The following is a 27,781-nucleotide window of genomic DNA, read 5'->3' as shown; positions in this document are numbered from 1 at the left end:
TCAACAACCCAAAACTCCCCAAAATGCTTAAATGGCGCTTTTACAGAAATTAGCAGATAATTAAGTTAAATGGATAACATAACTTTTATGTACACGTAACCCCGTTTCTAGTCCAGTCAAAGTTTCTACATCATAAAGGTTAATGGAATTTCAGCAAATCATTGTCAACAGCTTCAACTGATTAAGGTGTAAGCACTTCGTGAACTTCAAGTTAAGAGTTTAGCCGCCATAAGATCTGAATGAGCCCAACATCAAAACCTACTAAAAGTCAAGGAGCATAAATGTATTCTGACAGCATCAATTTACTCGACCACTTAAAAACATTCCTCAAAATAACCTCAAATTACACAAGAACAGGGACACAAAACTTCCAAACTTTTTTTCCCCATTTTCTTCTGCTGCTGTATTTCATGTAAATGTCTTTCCCCAGTTCTCACACCCTTATTACTGTGGCATTATATTCGCACGAAACACCAATCATAAACTGCACCTACGACAGATGGGGGATATGCTAACGCCATATGGAAGTCATAAAAATATTACCGATGCTTCTTAAATCTAAGCTGCCTTAGATTATGACAGTTTTGCAGCTATGTTTTTCATATTCATGGATTGCTATTTGTATAAACTCCACATAGCCCATATGTGAAATCCTATTATACTGACTAGTCTAATTCTGTGCTGTTCTATTTTCAAATATTGCACATAGCCCTTTGTACCTACTTTTACCATTACTTTACATCACACACCACATCTAGCTAATATGCCCAAAGGGACATATTTAGTTAAAGTTAGCCTCCCACTTTTTCCTTCTTTCCATTAAAGAACACTGAACGAGTTAATTTACTAGCCAGCTTCTAAATCTGGCTGTTTTTAACCATGAAATTTCGTGGAATGATGAATGAATGTGCTACTGGTACGGAAGCTGTGCTGACTGACAGGGCACCTTTTGGGAGCACATGTTAAATCTCTACAACAAAGACAGCAGTAATTAGAGCTCGGGCCACGGCCAGGTGAAAAATATCACACCTGTAATCAAGCCCCCATCCACACATACACAGTCGTCTCCTATGTCAGCCCACCCTTTCTTCTCCACATCTATCAGTAATGATCTGTAATTACCCATATCCACTCTGCTAATTCCAGTTAAAAATAAAGTCTACAACACTTTGACTACAAGAATGCATGTCCTAAAAGCCCATACCTCATGTACATCATTGCTGATGCTTCTACTAGATTGTCCAGGATTGTGAAAAACAAGAACAGCTGGCCAACTGATTTACGCGCGTAAATTGGCACATTTTTTTCTTTTTGTCTGCACTATATCAGGTCTGTGCTTAAAATGATAATAATCATCATAATAATAAAACAATACAGTAAAGCAATTATTAAATTAAATTAAATAATTATTAAAGCATTATTTAAAGAGCATAATATAACACAATTTATCTGATATCTATCAAACAACTTATCCTTGTTTTTTTTTAAATTATTGATTAAACTGGTGTTTAGCATCTGGCTAATTCTCTCTTTTTAAAAAAAAAAAATATTGATTGGAAATTTATAAATATACCAATTTTCTTCCTTTATTCATAGCCATGATATGCAAACTTTGTCTTTCTTCTCAAAATTGTGACATTCCTATGCAGGGCACAATGCAATATTTTATATTCTTAACATGGGTGACACCATTAAGCAGGAATGTCAGATGACACAAAATCCTATAGGGGAATAGCCCGGTTATAGTGAACTTGCACTTGTTCAGTATATTACACTTCTTCTATCTGATGGTGTCGCTTAAAATAGACCAACATAAAATTATTAATAGTAAATGCCAGGACTAAAGGCTTATTTATTTATTTGACTGGTTGATTCCCAGATATGGCCGGAACGGAAGCTAGCATATGCTGGACTTGAACTCACAGCGACCATATTGGTGAGAGGCAGCTGGGTCACCGCATAAAACTAAAGAGACACATGGGCAGTCATGGACTACCTCTCCTATATCTACCCCTAGGCTTGCCCAGAGTCAGGATTGAACTCAGTTTGCCTGCTTTAGAATCGCATAATAATCTGTCAAACATTCCTTACCTTTGATAGGTAACACGGTTGTAAAATTGAAGACTTCTTCATCAGAAGCTTGAATATCACTTGATGTCATCCATTCTACTTTGGCTTCTCCGACTGCTTCTAAGCACACAGCTGAAACAGAAAGTAAAAAATGTAGTCAAGAATCTCAAAGAGCTGAGTTTTGTGGAAATACATTTAACTACAGAAGCAAAACTTTCAAATGTGGCCTAATTTTTATGCATTGTGTATATCTAAATAAATAAAATAAAATAAATTAAAAGATTCAGATATATATAAATTAGGCCTTGGTGTGTAAATGAAAAAACAATACTCTTACAGTTAGTTTGGCCTTAAAGGACAAAATCGCATCTGGTCAAAACATATTTCAATTGAAAGCAGGATTCTCAAGCTTTCTAAAAAGTATCATACTTTATTATGTGAATCGAGGCAGCCATCTTGAGAATTTTAGCCAATGAAACACGTTGCCATCAGATTGCGAAGCCTAAGCTGTGATGTAGCCTTTACCCATTCACTCCATGAAGTGACATATGATAACACAGAACGATTGCATAAGACATCATTTTGAGATAGTTTACAATGACTTAGTTACATGCAGCCGTCAGTAACATACCGTCTTGGCCCAAACTGCATTCATTTTCCCAAATACATTTTTTGTTGTTCATTTTAGCATTTCGTCAGCAGTTTCTAATCACAAGTCGCGAGCCAGTGCAAAATTCATTAGGGATGCTGAAAGTTTATGGGAATGAGAAGGCGGTATCTCACTGAGCAATGCTTAAAAATTAATTATATCTTACGATATAATTTTTTTCTCTGAATATATAGACGAGGGTGAAAGAATTTCATGTGAGGTTCATTTCTGATCACGATTTTATTGTTGATACATACATATACTTTTACAAGTATATTATTCTGATCAGAGATATACATCGTATAATAAAACAGTTATAAAATTGTTGGTTGTTACACTGAAGGAAAGAAAGGAACTAATAAAAACTACACCAAAAACAAACATGTGCAAAATACAGAAAGAAGGCTTATCCTGCTCAGAGGTATATAATGGAACAGTTATAAACCATGCATGTTAAGTTGTTGGTTGTTAAAAATACTACAAGAAAGAAAGGAAATGACAAATATTACATAAAAAATGAACATATATAGGCCTACAAACACGAAAGACCGAATGAGAGGAGTATTCAAAGAGCCTAAGATGTGTAACATGTTTTTGTACCAGCCTTTAAATGGCGAGCGAGTACATGTAGGCCTACCTTTAATCAACTGGCAAAGTGACCTGTCACCTTTTGAGCAGTTCAGTTCAGCGGTAAAACATATAAATTCACCATTATCGGAGCCATTCATTCACTCAGTCAAGCAAGAGTTTTGGATTGTTTTCAGTTTTAATTGAGCTCTGTAGCCGGTTAGAAACCGCTAATGGCCATGGTTCTGTTGTATGCAGTTCATAATTTGTTAGAAGCTCACTGACTAGTTCAAAAGAGACACAGCCAATGGGATGGTGTGTATCAAATCGACATTCACTGGAAGCCAGCATGTGTTGTATCTACTTTTCTTTCACTTTCCTGGCATACTGAAGATTGATCAAACAAAATACGAACGGACTCCCACTTTGTTTTATACTGACTAAACCTTATCATCATAGTTTGAATATATTTAATGCCTAATTTTAATTTACTTACAGCCAATACATGCATGACCACTTTGGCTAGTCCAGGATGCAGCTGTTGGCCACTGAAGTCGACGTACCCTCATTGCTACGGATATATTTTTGAACGTAATTCAGTTTTTATCCAAAAAAATTGAGTATTTGAACCAGAAAAACACAGAATTGAGTTATTTTTACCCCAATTTTCAGTTTTTAACTGAATTTTACCACCGAATACAGGAGTCTAAAATCTTGTATGAATCCCTGCCAAGGTGCTTTCTCTGACGTCCGTGATAGCTAGGTCAGCACTGCTTTCATCTTAGAAGCCACTGCTACAAAACTGAAGCATAAAATCCAGCGACATTTGACTGCCAAGATCAGCCTCAGTGATGTTTAGATTTATTTCCATTTGTTTCAGAATTGAGCATGAATCTAGTTGTACAACAATCCTATTGTAATTTTGTAAACATTTAACAAGTTCAAAATCACGAGCACAACCCCTTCAGAGGCAAAGACCTGAACCAGGAATACCCCAGCCACGCATGTGCAGCTCACAACTTTTTTTTCCGCTATAGGCTACTGCTTGGACTATTATACAGAAAACACCTTCGGTGTCAGAGAACTAATGTTAACATGATGTCATTTTGCTCCTGGTAATGGAGATGTGCTGAAGCTGTGTCAAGACAAAGTTTCAATAAGGTTTTACTGGGTTGAGAAAACATCATAGCGGACATAAATCATTAGTCAGACACTGTCTTTCACTTTAAAATACTATTCACGGCTGCCAAAGATCATTTAAGTTTTCAGAATGATTTTGGAATAAAAAGAAAAAAAAAGGAAGTAGATATGTCAAAATGCATGTATGCCTGTGTTGATTAAGTGTGAAATTGTCTATGATACACTACATTGTATGTTTAGTGGATTGGTGTTTTAGGCTGTGCTTAAGAATATTTCACTTATACGACAGCGGCCAGCATTATGGTGGGCGGAAACCCGGCAGAGTCTGGGGAAATCCATGATCATCCGCAGACTACACTGTATATTGTCTTACATCATCTATATATATCAAGTTCATCTGTATTTATATATACTGTATAGACTTAGCAGATACCCTTTTGTGTGAATGAGTGTGTGCATGAGGGACTCACGGAAGATTGGTTTTGTAAACAATTGATCTCCCTGAGAAAATAAATTGTTATCATTATTGTTTTTATTATTATTCATAATACCGATCAACAACCTATTTCCTAGTACACAGAAAACAACCTTTCAAAAATTCTTTCTGTGGCATTTCCATTAATAAGGCAACCCTTAATTCTCACACATTCTGACAAGCCCTTTTTATAGAGGGGTCAAGCTGGGCAACAAAGCAAACAGTCTGACAGTGAAGGGAAGCAACTGTAGATGGGGAGGCAAGGTGGGGTGAAATGAAAAGGCAAAGTGCTGATAGACATCACTTTAGTTCTTACCCTCTACCCCCAAAACTGTAAGACACATCCACTGGGAGGGGGATATGTTAGGCCTGTTTTACATCTTTCTACATACACATTCCTAAAGGGCTGGGCCAAAGTGCATACTTTCCCTCAAAGTTTTGACATGTGACAGATTTGAACAAAATTTAGGAAGAAATTTTTGGGGCAGGGTCATATGCCTTGATAATGGACATGCACTTAATGACACAAACCCATTAACTGGAAGAAAACTGATGATCTCTCCTTTCAGGAAATGGGAGTAGTATATTATACCTCTAGGGCATAGTTAGAGGAAAGTTTCCTTCTCATAATGACCAAAATGATATTTCATTCTCGATGTGCCAAATATAGATAAATTGTTGTTTTGTTTTTTTGGTGATTTTGAGGTTAGCTCAAGACTTGGGTTGATGTTAGCTGTGTTCCTGAAAAATGTAGTAACTTTCTTCCAATATTTCCCAACTACTTAGGGGCTTTGCTAAATATCGTTTTCCGGAAAATCAAAATTTGAAACGTGATTACAGAGCTTATTTTTGGTCATTAGAAATTAAATTTATAACCCCCTCATCAATGTTATGCTAAAACCATTCTTTCCAGTACCAAAAAATAAGCACTGTGACCAGGTATTCAATTCTTATTTAAGTCAGAAATCAATGACATTGTGGAATGTGTATCAGACACTATACAATGTAACCATTTTGGTAAGATTTATATAATTGATTGGTGTTTTATGCCACACAGAAGAACATTTCACTTATATGATGGCGGCCAGCATCATGGTGGGGAGAAACTGGGTAGAACCCAAGGGAAACCGACAACCATCCGCATGTTGCTGGAAGACCTTCCCACATAAGGCTGGAGAGGAAGTCAGCATGAGCTGGGCTTGAACTCACAGTGCTTTTGGTTTGAGAAACAACAAGTATTTACATCACAAGAAGTGACAAATAACATCCACAGGTTACATCACTAAGTTTTAATCCTAATTGGTAAAAGCATTCAGTACCATGGGAGCACCGGTTTTGCAGATAAGCATGATTTACTCAGTCCAGGCAAGCAGATAAACATGGCACTGGTGGGAACAGCTTAACTCCCTAGGGTGCCACTTGCCTGGGGCAAGAATATATGTTGTCTGTAAACATTAAAACTAGCAAGCCTGAGGGCTATCTATAAGTACCAGCATGATTATAGCTCTGTACATACATCTGGTGTGTTATCAACATTATATATATATATATATATATATACAGACGCTCACACATATAGATACACACACTAGGGTGTTGACAAAACCCTGTAATAACAATATTCTAATGCTTACAATTTACTAACTGGTTAATAAACTTTAACGCAGATAATTGTGAAAAGTATTTCTGAGGTGATGAATTTGTTTTTTTTCACAAGTTTTTGGTCACTGGCTAATTCTAAGAGATTGCAAAAAAAATGCTGCCCTAAAATAGAGCCCAGGTCATCGCAAAGATGAATCAAACAAATGTTCATAATTTCAGACACATAAACGTACGCTATCTACTTCCATGTTCTTTTGTAAATTCAATGCATTTCACACTTTTAAAACATATTAAATGGCCTAACACTCAGAGTTCAAAATATCAGAACATTTAGACCATGGCACTGGGGACAAACCACTGAACTTTGGCAAGTTAATGGCAAGCTTGTATACCATTCTGGTGAAGGACGAATGATCTTTAACAAATGTTAAGTCCATGCAAAATGATTGCCATTTTGCGCTTATTATACCTGCAGCATCTTGTAAACCAGCAGTTTGCAGTTTTGCACCTTTACCACTGAGCCATGAACTGGGAACTATCCTAAGTCTTCAACATTTCAACCACCACTGCAACCAATATTTTGAAACATTCAGAGAGAACTATGTAGAGAAATTACCTGCATGGTTTCATGATGCCTGCATCTTTATTGACAAATGAAAATAATTTTTGATGTCATTTTCATAATACTGTAATTGTATGCCCAAATTCCACTGAAAAAAGTCCTGTAGAGTCGAAAAGGTTGATGATTTACAGTATATGCAGCGCCGTTCTATATATATATTACAACAGAGTGAAATGGCTTTGTCATTTTAGAGAGAAATCCTAAATTAGAGAGAAAGTCATGAAATATTATAAATTATAGTAGTACAGTTTGAGCACCTATTTAATTAATGCCTCAACAGTAAATTAATTAATTCTAATTTCTAACCCAATGTTCACCAAAAACATGTATATGAATTGGTATGTATTAGCATTAGAGTAGTTAACCCAAGGTGAACCTTGGACTCACAATTTTACGAACATCATCTGATACTAAATACTCAATGTTTCAATATATATTCTAAATATACCACCAGAATCAACGTATCTTCAAGATACATTCAACTCACAGGGCCACTACCATACTCTGAGAACCCAGGGAGCAGGATTTAGGAACTTATGCCTCTGTTATTTTTACAGACATATTACACTTATGACATTACCCACTTCAGGTCATAAACATGGGACTACTTTCTTCTCAATGATTCTGTCTTGTCCACAGGTGTTTTATGATAGACTCTATTATCATCTATATATATATATATATATATATACATCTCAAAATTTCTGAAGAGTTTGCACTGGAGAGTTAAGTGGCAGCATATTACACACAGGTGGTTGGTTCGTGGTAGGTGGGATGCCCCAGTAACCAGCTGGGTAGTACCCACGTCTCTTAAACCACCTTGTGCTGGGGTGAAATTTTTGACAGAAAAAACATGATCTTGTGTTTGTGCCCGTGTTTGAAAGAAGGGCTTGATTTCTGAATTAGTTCTCCAGACTTGCACAAGCTGTGGTTTAATCAGCTCCATATGAAAAGTCGGTGAAGATCTAAAGTCCTGTTGGAAGCCGACAGACAAGCAGGCCTTGCTCATTTTCCTCTAAGTATCTCGTCTGCTCTAACCATCTTCCAATACTCAAAATACCTCCAGCCCTCTAAATATGCCCCACACACTTCCTCACGATGCTGTTTGGTCACACAATAGCCCTGGTTCACAACCCCCCTCACCCTCCATCTCTCCCACGTCAGACTGCTCCCCAAGGAATGTAGAAGTCAGATGGATTTCTAGTTTCAAGACATCTAGGACAAGATTCCGTCTAGCAAGAAACCACCTGAGTATCAAGGAGGATTAAATCATCTTCACCTCATATCTCCCATAGGTCTGCTAGCTCTCAGGCACAAAACTTAGTCATGTATGAAACTCCAAATTAAGTTTCAACCTTGTGAACTCTTTCTAATGAAACTAAACAACTGAATCGCAGATTGCTAAAAAAAACTAACAGATTTCTTTTCTTGGACAAGAATATGGGCCTCACCATCACGTTTAGTCAAGTATGAAACTCCAAATTAATATTCAACCGAGTGAACTCCTTTTATTGAAAATTTAAACAACTTATGATCTAAAACCTATGATACAATCAGACTGCAATAAAGTCATGACTGCTTTTTTCCCCTTATTTTGTTTGAATGAGAATATGAGTTTTAACATTTATTATACAATATTATGGCATTAAGATAATTAAGCAAAGTAGAAAGAATATAAAATAACTATTCTGTCTTTAATTAATTGGCTTGCAGATATACTAAATGTTCTGAAGCCAAAGCGTCATTCATCTAACTTTTGATACTTGCTTCTTGCTTTCTCTTAAAGACAATAGAATAAAAAGATTTTAAAGTAAAAGAAGGCGAAAATATGAAGAAAGGTTCGTCATAAAGATAACTGAAAACTACACGCAAAAATAAGTTCATTTATTTATCCACATTTTTGGAGACTTTCTGTGACGTCAGAGTTCTTAAACTCTGATAATATGGTTCATAAAGCCAACCTTAGAAGTCAGATGTTTGAGCGCCTTTAACTCTTTTCACAAAAATATAAAAAAATAGATGAAAACATATTTATCCATACATGTAGTTTTAGTGGTCTTCTTAGTGATGCCTACTTTGGCTTTTAGATGTCTTTTCATTTAAAGTTTAGAACTGGATAACGTTGATCAATGTCTTAAAACTTTGCATCTGCATGAAACGAAAAGCAAAATGGACACTAGTTTTGAAGGGAGAAATTCAGGAAGCTACAAACCTGGAAAAAAAGAAAAAGAAAAATAACCATGTACCTGTACCAGTATGTATGACTGACAGAATTTCGTTGTCTGCATGACTGACAGAATTTCATTGTCTGCATGACCAACGTCATGTTGATGAAGTGTGGTTCTGGGCGATTGCAGTAACTGGACAGCCAATTCATTTTGAGTTGCTACAGGTAAGACTGGTCATGATGGGTATGTAACCTAATGTATCAGGTATGGATGTTACCAAAGCTGGAGTGAAAACACATGTAGACAAGGTAGAGGTGATAAGGCATGGGTGGTGCGTTAAGTGAGATGCTCACCTGATTACTGTATAACAGAAAATGGCTGTGACTTACCAACCCCTGTCAGATCAGAAGATAATGAATGGCTGAGGTACAGGCAGGGGAAACAGGATAGCACTGTGGGGGTAATATGGGCCTTATCAAAGCCATCCTTCAGCATTTATCATAATGAAGCTCCCTTGCACACAATACCACAAATCTAACTATATTCGTAGAACAATATAATTCTTTAAAGGAGAACTTTAGATCCAAGGAGGCACAAAAAATGAATAACTGTAAATTAAAACATTAATATTACCCTGCTGCAACTTGGCCAATATTAGATTCAAAATATTGTTAATACCAAATTACGAAGCATCGGTTGGTAGTACACAGATAGCATATCATCCAATAATATTGAAGTCACATGTACTTATTTTACCCAATTATGCAAATTTTATTGATCTGTGAAAGATCTCTTGGCCCGTTTTCTTTTTTTTGGGGGGGGGAGGGCGGGGGAGGGTAGATATGATGATATCTTACAGAATAAGTAAGAAAAAAAAAAGAAATCTTTTATGACCTTTGTTTTTCTATTAAAATGCAATCATCAGGTGAAATTTAACGGCCAATACAGTATCTTTGACAACTTAAATTAGAAAAAAAAATTTGATGTAAGATGGTAAAAACACATGACTTGGCAACAGTTTATCTCAAGAGGCTTTAGTAGTATGAATACAAACATAAACTGCCTCTAAATGTTACATATAGTGTCTCTGATCTTCAACCCTCTTCGCGTTGAGCAAATTAGAATTTACCTAATTTAACTTCAAAGTACGATGCATCTGACTCTCAGTAGAAACAGAGCTCCTTGATAGCCCACATTCGCCTGCACTAACTAAATTTAAAAACTGTTTATCAAGAGAGAATAATATTTAGAGAAGCAGACCCTGGGTGTAAATAAGTGATCGCACATTATCTGTAAGTTTGCCACTCTCTTTACAGCATTCATCAGACAATTAGATTGTACACAAACAGTTGCCTTTTTCCCCTTCAGATATGCATTATTTTCTTACCACATAAAAGACATACAAGGCCAATCTAGTTTACATTTCATCTAAACAAAAATAATTCCACAATTTAACATTTGGCCTTTTATCTTTTGTAGCCTTTAAGCTGTTTATGTTCACTCTTAAACGAGCATGTTGAAGGTTGGAAAATGAGGCCAAGATCTTCAATCACCTTGAATCTTAGTCTGTATTTCATCACGACAGAAGTCATCATGGGCAATGTCTTCACCAGCAGTTAAGTAAGGAAGTTTAAACAACAGAGCAGACAGGAAAACAGCCGAAGTGTGTTTACATCCACAATACACAAAACCTTATGAGAGAGAGTGAGAGAGAGAGAGAGAAAAAGAAATAATAAGTAATGATGTATGGTTTAACTCTGGTAGATATAATTTTTTGTTTATTTATTTATTTATTTGATTGGTGTTAAATGCCATATTCAAAAATATTTTCCTTGACACAGGCAGCAAACTGGGCAGAGCTCGAGGAAAACCCTGTGACCATTTCAGGTTAAAGCAGCATTTCTGATATCTGACAGAAGATAGCTACAACTATGTAGTTGTTAATGAAATTAAACTTGATATTTATTTAGTGGTGGACTCTCCTTTACTTTAATTCACCATAGGCTATCTTGATGTCAAATCTCAGTACACCTATCTGATTACTACCTTCTCTCCAAACCATAAACCATCCCACATGTTGTCACTTATCCTATAACAATATTTCACTTATACGATGGCAGCCAGCATTATGGTGGGAGGAAATTGGGCAGAGCCAGGGGGAAACTCATGACCATCTGCAGGTTGCTGGCACCCACGCTTTTATTTCAACTGTTCTGTAAATACTTAAATAGTAACTGTACACCTTTCATATAGCCTTTTTCTTCCCCAAATTCAAAATGTCATATCAAAGTAGCCCTTGTGAGACTTTTTACATCTTCATCATACATGTATAGTACTACACATGAGAATGGCAAGTTTCCCACTGATATTTCAAAACAAAAACCCATGACTTTTTATTATTTCTCATTACCAAATCTATCAATAATTTGTGAGTTTTACAATCTTAAATGACACTAGTCATCAGGATGACTAGTGCTGCACCATTAAATGCTGTTAGTTCAAATGTCTCCCTATCAACCTCGAATAATCACAAAATGAAATCCACCAATCGCTGTTCTTGCAACAAATTTCACAATACTAACGTCAATATGCGTACAGGTAAAAATGAAAATGCTCAGAAAAAAAATTCATGATTTCTTTCATGACTTTCTCCAAAATGCTTTAAAATCCATGATTTTTTTCACACAGGACACATTAATTTGTGCCCATTCAGCTTTTTTCATGACCTTTGCAAGGCAGCAAAGGTACATGTAATGACCCTCAGGTCAAAAATTCACGGCCATCTTCTAACCTGACCACAAAATCTCTCACACATTTACATCAGTAAAGGTGCATCTGAAATTACCTGCATATCCTAACTAGAGAGACCATATAAAAGTGGGCCAAAAAAGCCAATGAAGGAAGAGCATGGGTCTTGTTTGGCTACCTGAGAGGTAAACGAAGTCAGCAAAGGTATTCCTAAAATAAACAGCTCTTCTGATTTCCTGTGATTTCTCCGGCTTGTAGCTGTGATATCCCTGACGGAGTAGAATGCACTCCCATCTGGTAGGTATCACCTAGTAACCCGGCTACTTAAAGCTCGCTAACATCAAACCCCAGGTTCTCCTGGCCAGATCTGGTCAAGTCTAAACCAGATGACCATAGAAGAAACTGTACCAACACAGACTGATACACTTTATATATACTGTATCATTCCTAAACATATATCCAGGCTTGAGCGACAGGACAGCAGCTTGTTGGGAACAGGTCAATTTAAAAAAGTGAACAGAGACTACCAGGTCAAAGAAAAATTTCAAGCAAAGAAATTTGATGTTTCAGCTGAATGATGTTTGTGATGATGTTTCATCTAAATACCCTGTATGCCCTAACTGTTCCACCTTTTCAACTGCCCCAGTAACCAATATTTTTACACATTCTGCGAGAACTATGGGGTGTAGAGAAATAATTTGCGCAGTTTTGTGAAGCTTGCATCTTTAATGACCCAATCAAATCATTTTTAGTGTTAATTTCATGATAGCTTTATGCATACATTCCACTGAAACAAACCCCCCCACTGCTTTAGTGTTTGAAAAGGTTGAATTTACTACCCTGTATCATCAACAAATTCAACCACAGCTAGGCATATCGAAACAGGTTATCTTGTAAATTCTCTGAAGTTAATATGTCACTACCTGAATTATACATTTCAGTCTTCAAAATCTTGGGAAAAATGCGTTCAAACTGCATCCAAAGTTATAATTTACATGTTGCGAATTTCGAGTAGCTAGTACAAGGTAAGATTCTGCAGGACCAGGTGTATTGTGCGGACTGGATTTCAACAAAATCTCAGATATGGGCAGAAGCTTCAACCATGTGGATCAACAAGCAATATTGGCGATATTGTGTGACTTGTGGACTGTTTACAGGGAAACCCAGTGATTAAAGAGGCATATACTGAGTTGGACGAAAAAAGAAAAAAAAAAATATATAAATTATTCAAAATGTCTCCAAGTGTAAGACTGAAATTGTTTCACACACATCATTCCATGGGTATAAGATATCTTTCATGAAAATTTCAGAACAAATCTTAAACCGCAACAAATTCAGCAGTGCATCCCAGAAAATTACAGTATCAGGCAGAGTAGCATCGAGTGCCTAAGATGGTGTTTCTTTATATGACATCTTTTCAGGTGAACAAAGCAGCATTAACTGAGCTATCATGCCCACAGTTTCAGGAAGAGTGCATAAATATCCGTTAAAAATGTCAGTAAAATATGGAAGTCCTACTTTCGCAAATTTTTGAAATAATTGCAAACTTAGGATGGTTATCATTTTTTTTCTTGCCCACCAGATACAACTAGTGATTTTAAATGAGGTGAAGGTAATGTACCCCAGCTCAACCACTTAGCTTAACGTGCCATGCCAGCTCTACAATATGTCTACATGGTACATATAAACATAGGTGTAGACTGCAGGACTTCCAAGCAAGTTACCAGATGTAAGGAGCAGCTGGGTGGGTGTTGTGAAATAAATCCATTACTACAGCTTTACCCTAGTTCTAAAGCCTGTGGATTCCCCCTCAGTAGGAAGTATATGCCCGAAATCCTTTCGGGTCAACTGATATACTAACAGTAGTTTAAAATGACCTTACAAATTTGTGGGTTTCTGAGGACAAAAATGTTCTTGTGAGTCATTTCAGGTCAAGCAGACATATATATGCTTCATGCACTCACCTAAACAGTTATTACAACTTGTTAGGTGTCAAGGTGACATAAAAAATTTGATATACATTATTTAAATACCTGTGAAAAATGTCTTTCAAAATGTAACCAGAGGTGATACATTTCAGCCTAATGGTGAACTTTCACCTCAGGAGTTCCAAAGGAAAACCCAGTTTAAAATATCAACCAACAAGAAATATACTCACCAATCGATATACATTTACAGTGTATCATGTTATGGGGACTGTTAGAGAGATCTTTTCAACTCAAATAAATGTAATATATAGTGTGGCTTCAGAATAGGACACGTCTGTATGATTATTATGCGAAATATGACAGACCTACTTCCTGATCCAAACCACTTCCCTAAAACATAAAACACATACTTCTGAATGAAAGATATTAATGATCAAAGCTGATGACAATATTTTTTTTTCCAGCTGTTTAAGGAAAAAAAAATACGTCATCATACATGTACTGTATATACGTACCAACTGTTCTGAAGTTTGAGTAAATGCTGTACAAGCAAAGCCAAAAGAGTACCACCTTGTCTTTTTTTGGCGAATTATAAAAATTGCTCTACAGATCTAGTATCCCACCAAACGTCTTGCAATCCATTTTTATATAACAAAAAAGTTTCAGTGTCATGTGAGAAAGATTCAACGAAAGTCATAAAAATTCAACCCTGTTAAATTTTCCACAAAGCAAGATTACTGATCAGGCATTTAAAGTATACAAATGAAAGTTTATTATCGGTTTTGATTGTTTGATAACACAAATCTTCTCAGTATTTAAAACATACTAAGTAATGTCTGAAGTACACCAGAATAGATGAGGTAAGTACTATAAATGTGTGTGAAATATAAATACAATGTACAAGTATACAATCAGCACATCAAGTCTTATTGCGTCAGCTTGTGGAAAGTCCGATTAGATGGAACCTAGAGAGCTAATCTTTTATTAATCTGTCTGTTAGCTGTAAGTCGTAATGTTCGAGACTTCAGGTCAGCCAGATCAACTCCTACCAATGGAGACTTGTTCAGAAGGTCAGATGTCGAGTCAAAGGGACCGCTCAGTGCTGAGCTAAGCGGTCAGCTACGAGACCGCGCTAAAACAGATTGCTTCCTCTCTGTAATAACCACGTCAGCAACATGGGCCGAGCTGTTTTCGTCTGATTGATCATTGGGTCTAACTTTGGTAAGCAATCAAGGTCGCGTCTTGGAACACGGAAAAATACTTGAGACTAAAAGCTTTCCATTCTGATTCCCTGGAGCCTGTCCAACATGGCAATATAAGACTACTTTATTTTCACAAAAACGACTCCACGAACTTGACCAGATCAGGAATCAGGACCTCGAATACACCAGGAAACCAGAGAGAGGAAATAAACACTCCAGTCACCTTTGGAAGCTTATTTACACTTGATAAATGTTTGGCTATCTAATAATAATTCACAGGAAAACGATGGAAGCCTTGAAGTGGAGACTAAATTACATATCCAGTGTTGTATTACACTTGTTATCTCATATGGCTTGGGACTCAAGGAATCAAATCAATGGCTTACACACCATACAGTTGAGTACTGTATATACACTTAATGTGCAGTGGACTATTATACAGTTTTTCCTATAAATCTGTAAGGCATTTTAAGTTTTCGAAATTTAAACATTATTTTTAAATTTAAAAGCTAAATTATTACATATAACCTGTATTCCTTAAGGTACAAACTTAGTTATTTTTGGAAATCTAGGCTTGATTCTGATTTTGATTCTGCTGATCCTATCACAGCGTGGCACAGCTATGTGAAGACGAAATAATTTGCATAGCTGAAATTTACGAGTGTATTTACCTGTGCAACTTGTACCTGTACCTGATTAATGACCCGTGAGCTGTGCACACCTGTCGTACACACGGGGACACTGTAACCTTTACCTTAACACCTGTCAGTTTGGGAGTTACAGAGAAAGTCATCGAAAGAGACTCCCACACACTCAGGCTTTTTGACACTTGACAATGCTCCTACAACTTCACACTTCACTTTTTTTTCCTTGTATTTTTTTTTCTTTTTTTCTTTTATGAGGCTGTTTCATGCCTGATACATCACTAAGGTGACTGACTACGATACCTGACTAATTGATTACACCATGAACAATATGAACTCTCTTTGTGGTTGGCATTTTTCTTTTTTCAACTTGCTTGACAAATAAACAAGTTGTGCATAGATCTGTAACCTGCTGATAAAATCATGTGCACGTAAATAAACTTTACATCATGAAGTCACAGAGGAATTTTCTGACGGCTATCTCTATATGAAAGCTGATGACAAACTTGTTTGTTTGTGCAGAAAATATAAACAGAAAACAATAAACCCAAGTGTGACGTTCTTGTATTCTACGGAAAACTGTTTCATAGGGCAAGCAAACAATCAACACAACCATGTCCATAGATATTTATTTATCCACTTGTTACATACATTGTAGGTGCTGTGTACATATGCCATACTCCCGAATGAACTTCTCCAAATACATATACAAGTAGCAGACTAATTAATGCATGGACAAAGCACTGCAGAACCCTGGCTTTTTTTACCTACATGTACCTGATCAGACATGAACATTGGTATGGTAAAGCAAAGTGGGTGCCTATGTGCTAGTGCCTTCAAACACTGGATATATGTACATGTATTCTGTGATTAGTGAATCTCAGTTTATAGCCTAACAAAAGGCTTTTGTAAACCCTCAGTCACCCTCAGGTAAGAAATAAAGAGGTTTACAGGTAAGAAATAAAGAGGTTTACAGGTAAGATTTACAGAGGTTTACTCAATCATCATGTAAGCATCCGGTGAAAGTTTCATAAATAACCAAAATGTTAAAACATATCCATTACATTACATCTCCAGTAAATCTCCTCAAACCTTTTTAAGCTCTAAATCACTTTTTTTTTTTTGGATGGAATTTAAGCATACTGTTATTATTAAAATGACACTAAAATGATTTGTTGTCACTTTATAATATGATGCAAAGTTCATAAAACTGTGCAAGTCATTTCTCTAGCCCCTATAGTTCTATCAGAATGTTTCAAAATATAGGTTGCAGAGGTGCTGGAAAATGTTGAAGAATTAGGGTATAAAGTTTCAAATTCTCAAGGAAATCATTATGAACATTGTACTGCATGATCTATTATTTTTCTGTACTTTTTTTTTTTTTGAAAGAATTTTCACACAACTATGCCAATGCCCACACATACATACACATGCATTCAGACACACTAGCATGTACACATATCTGATCACCTTCTACATCACCCTCCCAGTTGCTACTAGACTGGATGAATTCACTGAAAGATGTATGAAGATGTACACAGATCCAAACCTTCTCACGAATGTCCACTAAAATGCATACATATATGTATATATATAAATTCTGAGGAGAACCTCTCGGATGTTTTCCTCAACAATGTTTAGCCCATGGTTTACTGACTCGGCACAAAACTAAAAATATGGTGGTCATTAGGAACAAAATGCGAGGTAAATCAGTACAGCGGTATAGGAATGTACTAATGTATGTGGCCGGTGTGCTTATTTGTTAAGCCACTTTGACAGAGGTCAGATGTGAGTGTATGATATACTGGTACATTATACATTATAGGTAGGTGGGTGGGGGATGACTGGCATTTAGGCACCACAATGGAGATATCTACCATCATACGGTATGCGTGTAGCTAAATTCTGTTCCACAGAAAATATGAACAAATCAGCATTTGCAATGTTCCTATATCTGGTCATACACGAACGTGATCAAAGTAATCGGAATCAATGTAATCAAACACCATGACTTTTGGACTTTGAGAATGATCAAACAGAAACTGTCAAAACAGCATGAATGGCATATCATGTACCAGAAGGTACGAATACCTATTCATCCCAGTTTAATGATGCTTGATCAATAAAAAAAAATCTACCTGGGTAATGATGCTTGGTACAAAAAACTACCTTGTTACTGATGTTTGGTACGAGATGTATACAAATAGATAAAATCATTCTGCAGAAAGTCGATGTCAGAGATCACACTAAATTAGGACCGAGATATTGACTCCCCATCTCACATAAAAAAAAAAGGTTTTAAAAATACTCTCACTATAAAGAGAAGTTCATCAAATTTACAGAAAATTGAAAAGGAAAAAAACTTCATCAATTTATAGAATTAAAAAAAATGTATACATTTAAGCATGTTTTACAGTCTCAAACTAATTTGGAAATGTAAAACATTGAGCTAGAAATATGTTATAATTCATAAACCTAAAATTTATTTCATTACAGGATGCAGTCCTAATTTAACGCTAGTCCATCAGAACCACAATTCACATTTCTCTTTTCGTCACAAGCCTTATTTGAGGTATTGTGAACACTTCTCATGTGAGTGATGTTTTACATTTACTTATATTTAATCAGCTACGGTAACAAATTCCTTGATTTTTGCCGAACAAAAGTGAGTATCGATTAGATTAGGGGACTGGGGGGCTGAGACACGCTGTGACGAAGTTTGATGAAAGCAAATCAGGTTTAGTCTGTAAGGTCCATTGATTGTTATTGTCTGTGGGGGACACCCTGAGGGTAGGGAAGCCTCATTTTATACAACTGAATAGCCTTGTAAAGATCAATCAATACTTGGGTAACATATGTACCGGCTACATCTATAGGTAGCAGAATACCAGAGCCAGAGGGTCTGAGGTCAGTATGTATAATTCAACATTGAGTAGAGTTTGGACTGGGGTGACCACTGGCATTTAGTGGCTATACATGTTCTCTGATGAATATTTATTTATTTCATGGTTGTTTAACACTGTACTCCTGCATTTGTCGATGATGCAATGAGGGTTAGTTTCATGGGTGGATCTAGGAAACAAGATCTAGCACCCAGGGTAAACCACAGACATACATGAACTTCATGTAACACCACACAAGAGTGTGCTGTAAACTGCTTCTTGAGACCATCGCCAGAGGGAGAATGAAAGCAGGCGAATTTTAAAAATTGTCTCAGAATTGGATTGAAGCCATATTTTCGGTGTTCTAGTGCTTGATAGGGAAACATCTGACAACACAGATGACGCGCTCACCTATGCTGAACATCAACTATTTCTTATTATACTAAAATGTGTATATAAATTCACGATGGAACTTAATAACTACAGCAAAATATTTATTAGGCCCAGGAGCCTCTCATCAATGTGAGTTCAACTTCTTCTCCACCGTACATGGGAAGATCTGACAGCAACCTGCTGATGGTTGTGGGTTTCCCCTGGGCTCTGCCCGGTTTCCTCCCACAGTGATGCTGGTCACTGTCGTGTACGTGAAATATTCATGAGTATGGCGTAAAACACCAATCAAATAAATAAATAAATAAATAAAACAATCATCCCCTTCCCTGTAACAACATTTCACTACTGTGATGACAAAATTAGGGGTGTAAACGTTCTTTAACTGTCTATGTCATTACCTGAATTTCCAGAACTACTATATCATACACTAATACATGGTTTAAGACCTTGAAAAAATATTTATTAGGATCATGATTTGATTTTACTTGTCGCTGTTTTCAAATACCAGCTCTATTAATTCACAAAATTATACGGATATCGTCACATTAACCAGCAATATACATGTAAGAGATCTGCCTTCATCCAAATATCATTTTAACATACCCAGTACAGTTAACCTAAATTCTTAAAATCTTCAATGAAATTTGAAATGCATACAGTACACGGATATGAAAACATTTACTCATACATGTTTGGTTTTCATAGTCAGAGAATTAAACTCTAGAATCAATTACACCTGGGCCTCAAAGTAGACAAAGGCGAGAAAATGCAAAATTTGTATAAAGCCTTGGGCAGGCTGATAGGCAGTGTAAGTTAATATGTAAATTAGACACTATACACAGCTGATCAACAATATACTGATCACGATATTGAAGGCAAATAAATAGCCAATGATACAGTACCTCTGACAACAGTAAACATTTCTAAATAGCTATACTATAAACTTTAAAGTCCCCCCCCCCCCCCCCAAAAAAAAAACTTGGCATTATTATACATATATATGATGCAGAGGATCGCATATTTAATAATTCACTTTCACAAAAAAAAAAAAAATGAACTGCCTGAAGTTGAATGCACTCATTAGCTAATAGTTAAAAAAAGGAGCTGATGTACTGGATTCACTACTACAAAAGGCTAGCACAATTTTAATCAAATGTTCAACATTTTGCACAACAGAGCTTTTAAAAAAAAATTTTTATTGATAAGAGCATCAAAGAATGTACACATATACAATCAAAACTACCACAAAATCCAAGGCCTTTCACGTTCATCAACATTTTCGAAGCATAATTAATTTTTAACTAATGAAATAAAAAAAAAAACATCACCTGGTAATTGCATGTTTCACTTAACCAAAGAAACAATACTTCATCTGAAGATGTCATAGAGAAACATACACATGCAAATATTACGATGAATTACAGGAAAAGACATATTGGCTAGTGGCTATATACAGAGTTGCTCCGAAGAAGGTATAGTAAATCAAGGACTTACTTTGAACGAATATTGGTTCCCGCAATACCACCCAGCCATATCCATAGACAGTTTCGCCAGCGAAGTACGTGGCTGTGGGCTTGTTAAAGATGATCTGGAACTTTTCCAGTCGTTCCATTCTCTGCTATGAGGCCCTGCAAAAATGAAACTTGCCTTAATTGATGCCCCTATAAAAGAGTAGATGTGCCCCTGTCCTGTGTGTTTACCACTGGTCTTTCTCAGAGGGGGAGCATGCTGGTTAATTTGTCCCCCCTCCTCACCCCCAGATCTACACCTCAGTGATCAGAGAGGCCGTGGATGAGAGTGTTGTTTCTATGGCACAGGGGCTGAGGCAGTGTCCAATACAAGTAGCAGTGTACCGTGTAGTTACTGCAATGATCCAGTCATCGAACACCACTACCCATGCATACGTATGAAGTACCTGACTTACCACAGCTTTTAGACAGTCTCTATAAATGATTCAGTCCTATTGTAGGCTTAATTTCCTAGCCAAAATATGAGCAATCTGTTACAACCTACATATATGTACCCGGCCTACTTTCACACAAAGCATAGGGCACAAGTCAGTGTTGTGTCAAGTTCTGACTCTTCTGACTCCCTGTTTTTTCTCTGTGGAAGAAATAAAGACAAAAAGTGGCACAGAAAGCTGGAAAACACTGAGTGGACATACCAGGATTTGGATAAATGGGAGCATGCACAACCAGAGCACATGTCAAGCCACAAACCTGTGACCCTGCTACTCTCACAGGCTGAAGAATGAAGAACTCCAGTGAACAAAGGAACCAGAGGCCTGAAAAACCCGTCCAATAATTTCCACTCCTCCCACCGTTATTACCAGAGCTAAGTTGACACCGACCCTCAGATGTAACGAGGCACCCAGAAAAGCCATTTTTAATCACGACATCACTCCTCGCTTTCTGGTATTCGGGGCCCTGTTATATCCAGTTGTCAAACTTGTGTAAACTCATTCAAAGCCCTTTAAACGTATTAACACTCTTGTCAACAGGACTTAACAGAGACACTACACCAGTAAGACAATAGTGTGCCACGATGAGCTGTGTGCAGATCTCGCCTCTTTAAAGATACTCTCTCAAAGTGGCTTTTAAGTCGAGAGAAATTTAAGTCTGGCTCAGGGGAAATGTTGTGAGGGATGCAGGCTTATTAGCTAGCTAAACCCAGCCTTACAACTATATAAGCATAGAGTATACCCAGAGCTCAGTAACAAAAGTTGTGTAAATAGTAAAGAGTTGTGTAGGAAGGTATTGTACGTTACCTGGTCAACTGAAGGTCTGCAGAATAATACAAACACTGACAAGTCTACAGTGCCAAAATAATAATATCAAAGCCTTGACAAATGGACTTAATCAGAACTTCTCTCACCAGAACATACATGTACCAACCTGACTATTATTTATAGCACAATATTTTCCCACTTGCTGTGAAGAGTTGCAAAACTTGTAAGACATGGACACAGTTTAAGACACCTAGTTTAAAGCATTTAATCTAGCCTTAGGCAATGCCTTCTTGTTTACTTCCGAAGTTCCCAAAAGTGTGCGGTTATTGAATGGACCACAAGCAAAAGAAGTAAATTGGAAGAAAGGAAAACAAAGGAGAAATTACAACTCACATGTATGTACTAGCAAAAATTTACATGCCGGTTCATTTGTTGTTACAACAAATAAGACAATAACATAAGTTTGATCAAATTAAACAATAGGATCAAGGTACAAACCAATAAAACGCACCCACTTACTTGTGTTTAGATTGCCACAAAGGAGTGTTCCTCTCTAGCAGATGTTCGTGAGTCAGAATATTAGAGAGCTTAATTTTAAAGGCACACAGTTTGAATTTCATCCACCGTTTTTTTTTAATGCCCCAGTGAGTTCTCTGAACGTCGACCTTCACAATGAATAAAGTTCTGCTTACTCATGGATGACTGAAATATCCTATTCTCCATTCAAAAATCCACTGTCCATACACAAAGACAAGTCCTTCAGAAATAACGCACACATTTGAAAATGTCGAAATGTCTTTAACCTTATTAAGATGAAAATGTATTCATATAAACGATAAGATCTAAATGCGCATCACAACACTTCCTAACATTTTTGTTTTTCAAAACTTTCATGCTACATTTAACACCAATATTACATGTATATTTCCATATTATGTACAAAGCTTTGTAAACATTAATTTATTAAGTTACAGTATTGGAGTGAGTTTTACTTTATTTAGTGCAAGTTTCAAGATATTTAAAACTAATAAACAAACAGGGGCTGAACCTCAAGGCCACCTGGCATGACAATCTCTTGAATTTGCGGCCTACAGCTAAATTTTTAAAAAATTCATCATGTATACAAATTCGTTGAAATTTAAAAATTAATGACACCAAGTATATATATGCATGTATGTTTTGGGTTCTACACGGTACATATGAATTGCTCAGTCACATGACGACGAGGAGTTAATGATATGAAGCGGGTGTTGGGCTAGTTTGCTCGGCTCCAAGTGGCTGTACTGACTTTAAATTCAAAATGAGTCACTGCTACGAATGCTGGTGTGCTAAAAAAAATCCGTTAGCTACACATGTGCCTGTGGTAGGACATGTACATTTACAAATTCACAGAAACAACTTCTAGTTATCAACTTCCATGCAGATTGCATTACGAAGTAACCAAGGAACTTTACTTTAAACGATCACACTTCATACTCTAGATTTTCCTCAGAAATTTCTAAACACAGTTTATGTTGCAGCATGGTAAGTCACATCAATTATGAAGGAAGACTTTTGCGGAATGCTCTCCGAAGATAGCCCCAGATTGGTATACATGGTAAGGTATGAAAGATTTATAAATGATGAAACTGGGACAAAACATGAAGGTTTGCCAGCATCTTAAAGATCAATCCCTTAAAATAAAAGTACTGAAACACTGAGAGATTATCCACATGTTACTATGTACATGCTCTTGTATACCTATCATGCAAAGCTGCAATAAAATCAAACATCTGTGCACTGAAGAACACAGACATACTATAAGATTACCTAATATGCATTTATCTTTTGGTTGGATCAATTTGTTTCAAACAGAAACTATGTCTTGGGTTGTTTTTTTTCTGCTCTCCCCTTGACAAGGACATTTCTTGAGCTTCTGACAGGTATGTTAATTTGCCATAAAATGCTGGTGTTTTTCTGGTATTTGGAGCTAGCCATTGTCCATGAATGATCCTGTTCCAGAGCTTACTGTTTGATGTCCGCTCCTGGCCTACCAGGGCTTCCCATGACATTTACATGACATTATTAAAGCCATTAAAGAAACCGGTCTACCAGTCACACACATACAACTACTTTGATGTAGAGGACTCCTATTTCTCAATCACTTTTAGCCTTTTGAGTGCTGTAATCTGCATGTCATCTAATTTTGATTGTTTTCTGCTTTATAAGGATTTCCACAGTGTGCTGCAAAGTTTACATTTGTATCCAAATTGATTTTTAACAGTTTTTAAAGGTCAAAGTTCAATCAAAATGTCAATTCTTGATTGTTTCCATGGTACATGCACCTACCTGATAACATGATGCATTGCAAGTTCTTGTGTTCGAATATTTGAAAGACTAAAACTGAACTGGGTCACGCATGAAATTTACATTTCTCAGAAATCTTATTCGACCCTGTCAATAAAGGTCTGGGAAAGTTCTGTAAGATGTACTGTAGAACATGTGTGTACATGCACGCAAAGTATAATTTCTGAAGATTTACGCAGTATATAACCATAACAAAATGAAAAGAATTCAATTGCGGGATGTGTCATGTAACCTTCAATTTAAGTCTGTGTCCCACCATAATGCTGGCTGCCGCCGTATAAGTAAAATAATCTTGAGAACAGCGTAAAACCCCAATCAAACAAATAAAATACATACGGATCAACTGATGAAGAACACCTGAGAGTGAACAGTAAAGATATGTCTAGATAAAGCCGGGCAATTAGCATTTGTCATCTTCTTATACTAGCTAAAGAGAAAAAAAACCCAAGCAAATACCTATAATGCTATAATGTATTTACAAGCAACTGGAGAGTAAAAAAAAAAAACATGGACAGCCTCAGGTACACATATATATATGTATGTTATATGGCAAGATAAAATTAGAGACAGAATAGCAACAGGTTTGCCCAAGCTTCCCCCGAAGCCTAACAAGACTTTGGTTACCTAAGTGCCACACGGAACGAATCAAGCTCCGATTTCGTGACAACTAGTGTTTGGAAATGCTGTGTTGCTGTGAGTACAACAAGGCAACACTTTAATATGCTACACTTGTTCTACGGTAGAGTATCTTATAATAACCATTAGCTGCTCTGATGGACATTTATTATTTACACAGCATGCTTGTTTTTTAAAGATTTAAAAATCTTTTGCTGAATCTGAATTTTTTATCACACATTTTTTTCAATTATCCCTGAAAAATTAAAAACACACAACTGTTCACTCTTCAGGGTATTATGAATGTCAACATACACTTGTACAACAATTTTTAAAGATCTTTTCCCCCACAAATTGTTCTTTTAAGACCTAAATGTCTACTATGGACAAAATTCTATAATCATTAGAAATAAATGAGCATACGTGTATGTGTGCTTGGGGTTTAACGCCGTATTTAACAATTTTCCAGTCATATGATGACAAGGAATTATTTGGTATATGTACATATAGTGTGTCTTCTTGTGGCAGGGCTGCCCAGGTACTTACCACCACTGAAGTATCATGTCACAGACCCTCATGACACCCCACCCAATCACACTATACTGACACCAGGCCTACCAATCCTGTTTCTTTGCTCTAACCTCTCAGAGCTGAGTGCCAAATGAGACAGCAGCAAGTACCATTTTTAAAGTCTTTGGTATGACCCGGCCCAGGTTTCATTTCGAGGTCTCCCAACATTGAGGCGAATGCTCTACCCATTGTGCCACCAAAGCAGTAAACTAAATGAGTGGTGCATCATATGAGAAAAGTAAGCTTGACACACATGTAGCACAAGGAAATCAGTTATAAAAATAAAGGTCTATATATCTACAATGTAAGTAAACATAGCTCAGGCCTTACTACATGTATGTGTTATACCATTCTCTTGCCTAATGCCTTTTCAATTAACTTTCCCATGAAAAAATTATTTAATACAAACACTTTACATATCAATTAACCAAATCACTTTACTTAAAAAATACATGTAATTGTACATTTTAATCATGCATGTATACCAGTAAGTTTTGGGGTTTTACAAAAAGAGAGAGCAATATACAGCTACATGTATATATGTTAATACATATAGCAACTATTTTTTTGCCTGCCTTATTAGTTTATATTTCAGTACAAAACTTTCTCTGGCAAAAGCAAACTGCTCGCAGTGGAACTTGGAAATACCATACACATGGTCAATGACAGTCACTTTATAATCTTGCATATACTATAGATCTGCATGAACATCTATCATTCTATCTAAGTACTTCATTAACAGTTTGATGTCCAATGAACAATTCAAATTTAAATTCATGTACAGTTTACATGAAATTTCATGATCAGCACATGCTGTTTGAATCATTACTGAAAACAATTAGGCCTACCTTCCACTGAATATCTTAGACAGTTTTATCGTCAAAGCATAAGATGAAAGCTTCTGATGGAGGCCGGCAGCACATGAGACCAACATGACTACAGAGAAATGTTAAAGGTGGCTCTAGAATTCCCCTACAGTACACAACACGTACATGTACATACCTACATGACGGTGCCTTCCTCTACAGCTGAGGTTTGTACTCCCTAACAGAAACCGCTTCACCCTGCCTACTACTCTCACACATGTGCAGGGAACTGGACTATCAAAAAAATCTGAGCAGTCCACATCTAAGCTAATCCCATGTTACATCGGAATATCCACCGTTCTCTTATGTTCGGTACCAAATCATTAAAGACCATTTCCGCCCAATAAACAAGAGATTGCCACTGGTGTGCCGTAAGTAAACACACGAGTCTTTTCCGCTTCAAATTCCCACACAGCGCTCTGTGCATTCCCGCCTGAATACGTGCTACTACTTAAAACATCATTTTCATTCATTCCCTCTTGTAACTGCATGCCTGCGGGAACCTTCCCGACCAACAGACAGATAGTTTGGCTGGCTGTCAAACATTCTTTCCCACCTCCTCAGGCAAAAGAGTGCCAGTACTCAACCCCTTACTTACAATGAACATGTGATTTTTTAAAATTTGAAAAACAGATAACTAGTTCTGCGAGACCGTACATAATAAACAAAGGCAAAAACTTTTCAAGGGTATATAACTACCATCTTCTGAATTGCTTCGTCATCTGTTTTTCTCGAGGGGCTCATTCAATGATGCAAAAGAAAAAAAGGGAAGTCAGTGAGGACAGTTTTGCGCAATTTTGGGTCGTGGGAAAACTTTTCCATGGAGTTCTCCTGCTACTCCTGTAGCAGAAATCACACACTCAAAAGAAGTTTAATAATGCCTGAGCCCAAGGGGCAGATGTAAACACTGTTGGCATCAATAAAGCACCTAATGTTTCAACCAATGAAAGATTTTCAATTCATATAAATGCATAATGGATTTCAACAATATTGTGGTACATGTTACGCATGATTCCACACTGAAAATTTCAATGAAATCCCTAAACTTTCATGGGAAGAACATATGTAGCTAGCCTAGAATTACATATCAAAATTTATTTTGAATGCATACTGCACACCTAAAGTTTAGGCAATTAAATGAATTAAGGTCAATACAAAGAAATTAACAGCAAGAAGTGGTATTGGGTGGGGACGAGTGGCGTGGTGTGGCGGGGGTGGAGGGAGCTCCATCAATCATCAACAACAGCTACATGTATATGAAAAACCAATAGTGCTGGATGTTGCAGGCAAGACATCGGTCTTAATACAATAATGGAAAGCTCTAAGAAAGATTTTTTCACTTGGCCAACATTATTCTTGTTCTTAGGGATAAAAGTGAGTTAATAATGTTCAGAATAAAATGGAATCAGCTAGAATGAATGAGACTTTACTAGAGCACTTCGGTCCATACAACTGCGATCAAGAATTATGCCTAGACAGCCTGAGACTCCCACATGACTTGGTTCTTCATTTGTCCGGCAACAATACCCAAGATAAAGTGATTCTAATTTGGTGGTATACAACTAG

General features: G+C 36.7%; 1 protein-coding gene across 5 annotated transcripts in view; it reads right to left on the bottom strand.

The window, feature by feature from the left end:
• Positions 1 to 27,781, bottom strand: part of LOC135467976 (arrestin domain-containing protein 17-like) — a 76,530-nt gene that overhangs the window by 22,227 nt on the left and 26,522 nt on the right. For 3 of the 5 annotated variants that reach the window (XM_064745951.1, XM_064745977.1, XM_064745967.1), the window contains exons 2-3: positions 20,585 to 20,718; positions 2,092 to 2,202 (exon numbers count right to left, since the gene is read on the bottom strand). In XM_064745951.1, coding sequence (XP_064602021.1) covers positions 2,092 to 2,202; positions 20,585 to 20,702 — 229 coding nt within the window. In that variant the 5' untranslated portion in view covers positions 20,703 to 20,718. Of the gene's footprint in view, positions 1 to 2,091; positions 2,203 to 20,584; positions 20,719 to 21,254; positions 21,304 to 26,351; positions 26,425 to 27,781 lie in introns of those variants that run through there. The other 2 variants (XM_064745959.1, XM_064745987.1) reach the window with 2 other exon arrangements.

The sequence above is a fragment of the Liolophura sinensis genome, chromosome 1 (genome assembly GCF_032854445.1).
Source record: "Liolophura sinensis isolate JHLJ2023 chromosome 1, CUHK_Ljap_v2, whole genome shotgun sequence".
NCBI classification, from domain to species: Eukaryota; Metazoa; Mollusca; class Polyplacophora; order Chitonida; family Chitonidae; genus Liolophura; species Liolophura sinensis.
Note: the sequence above shows the minus strand (reverse complement) of the source record. Positions and strands in the feature narration are given on the sequence as shown.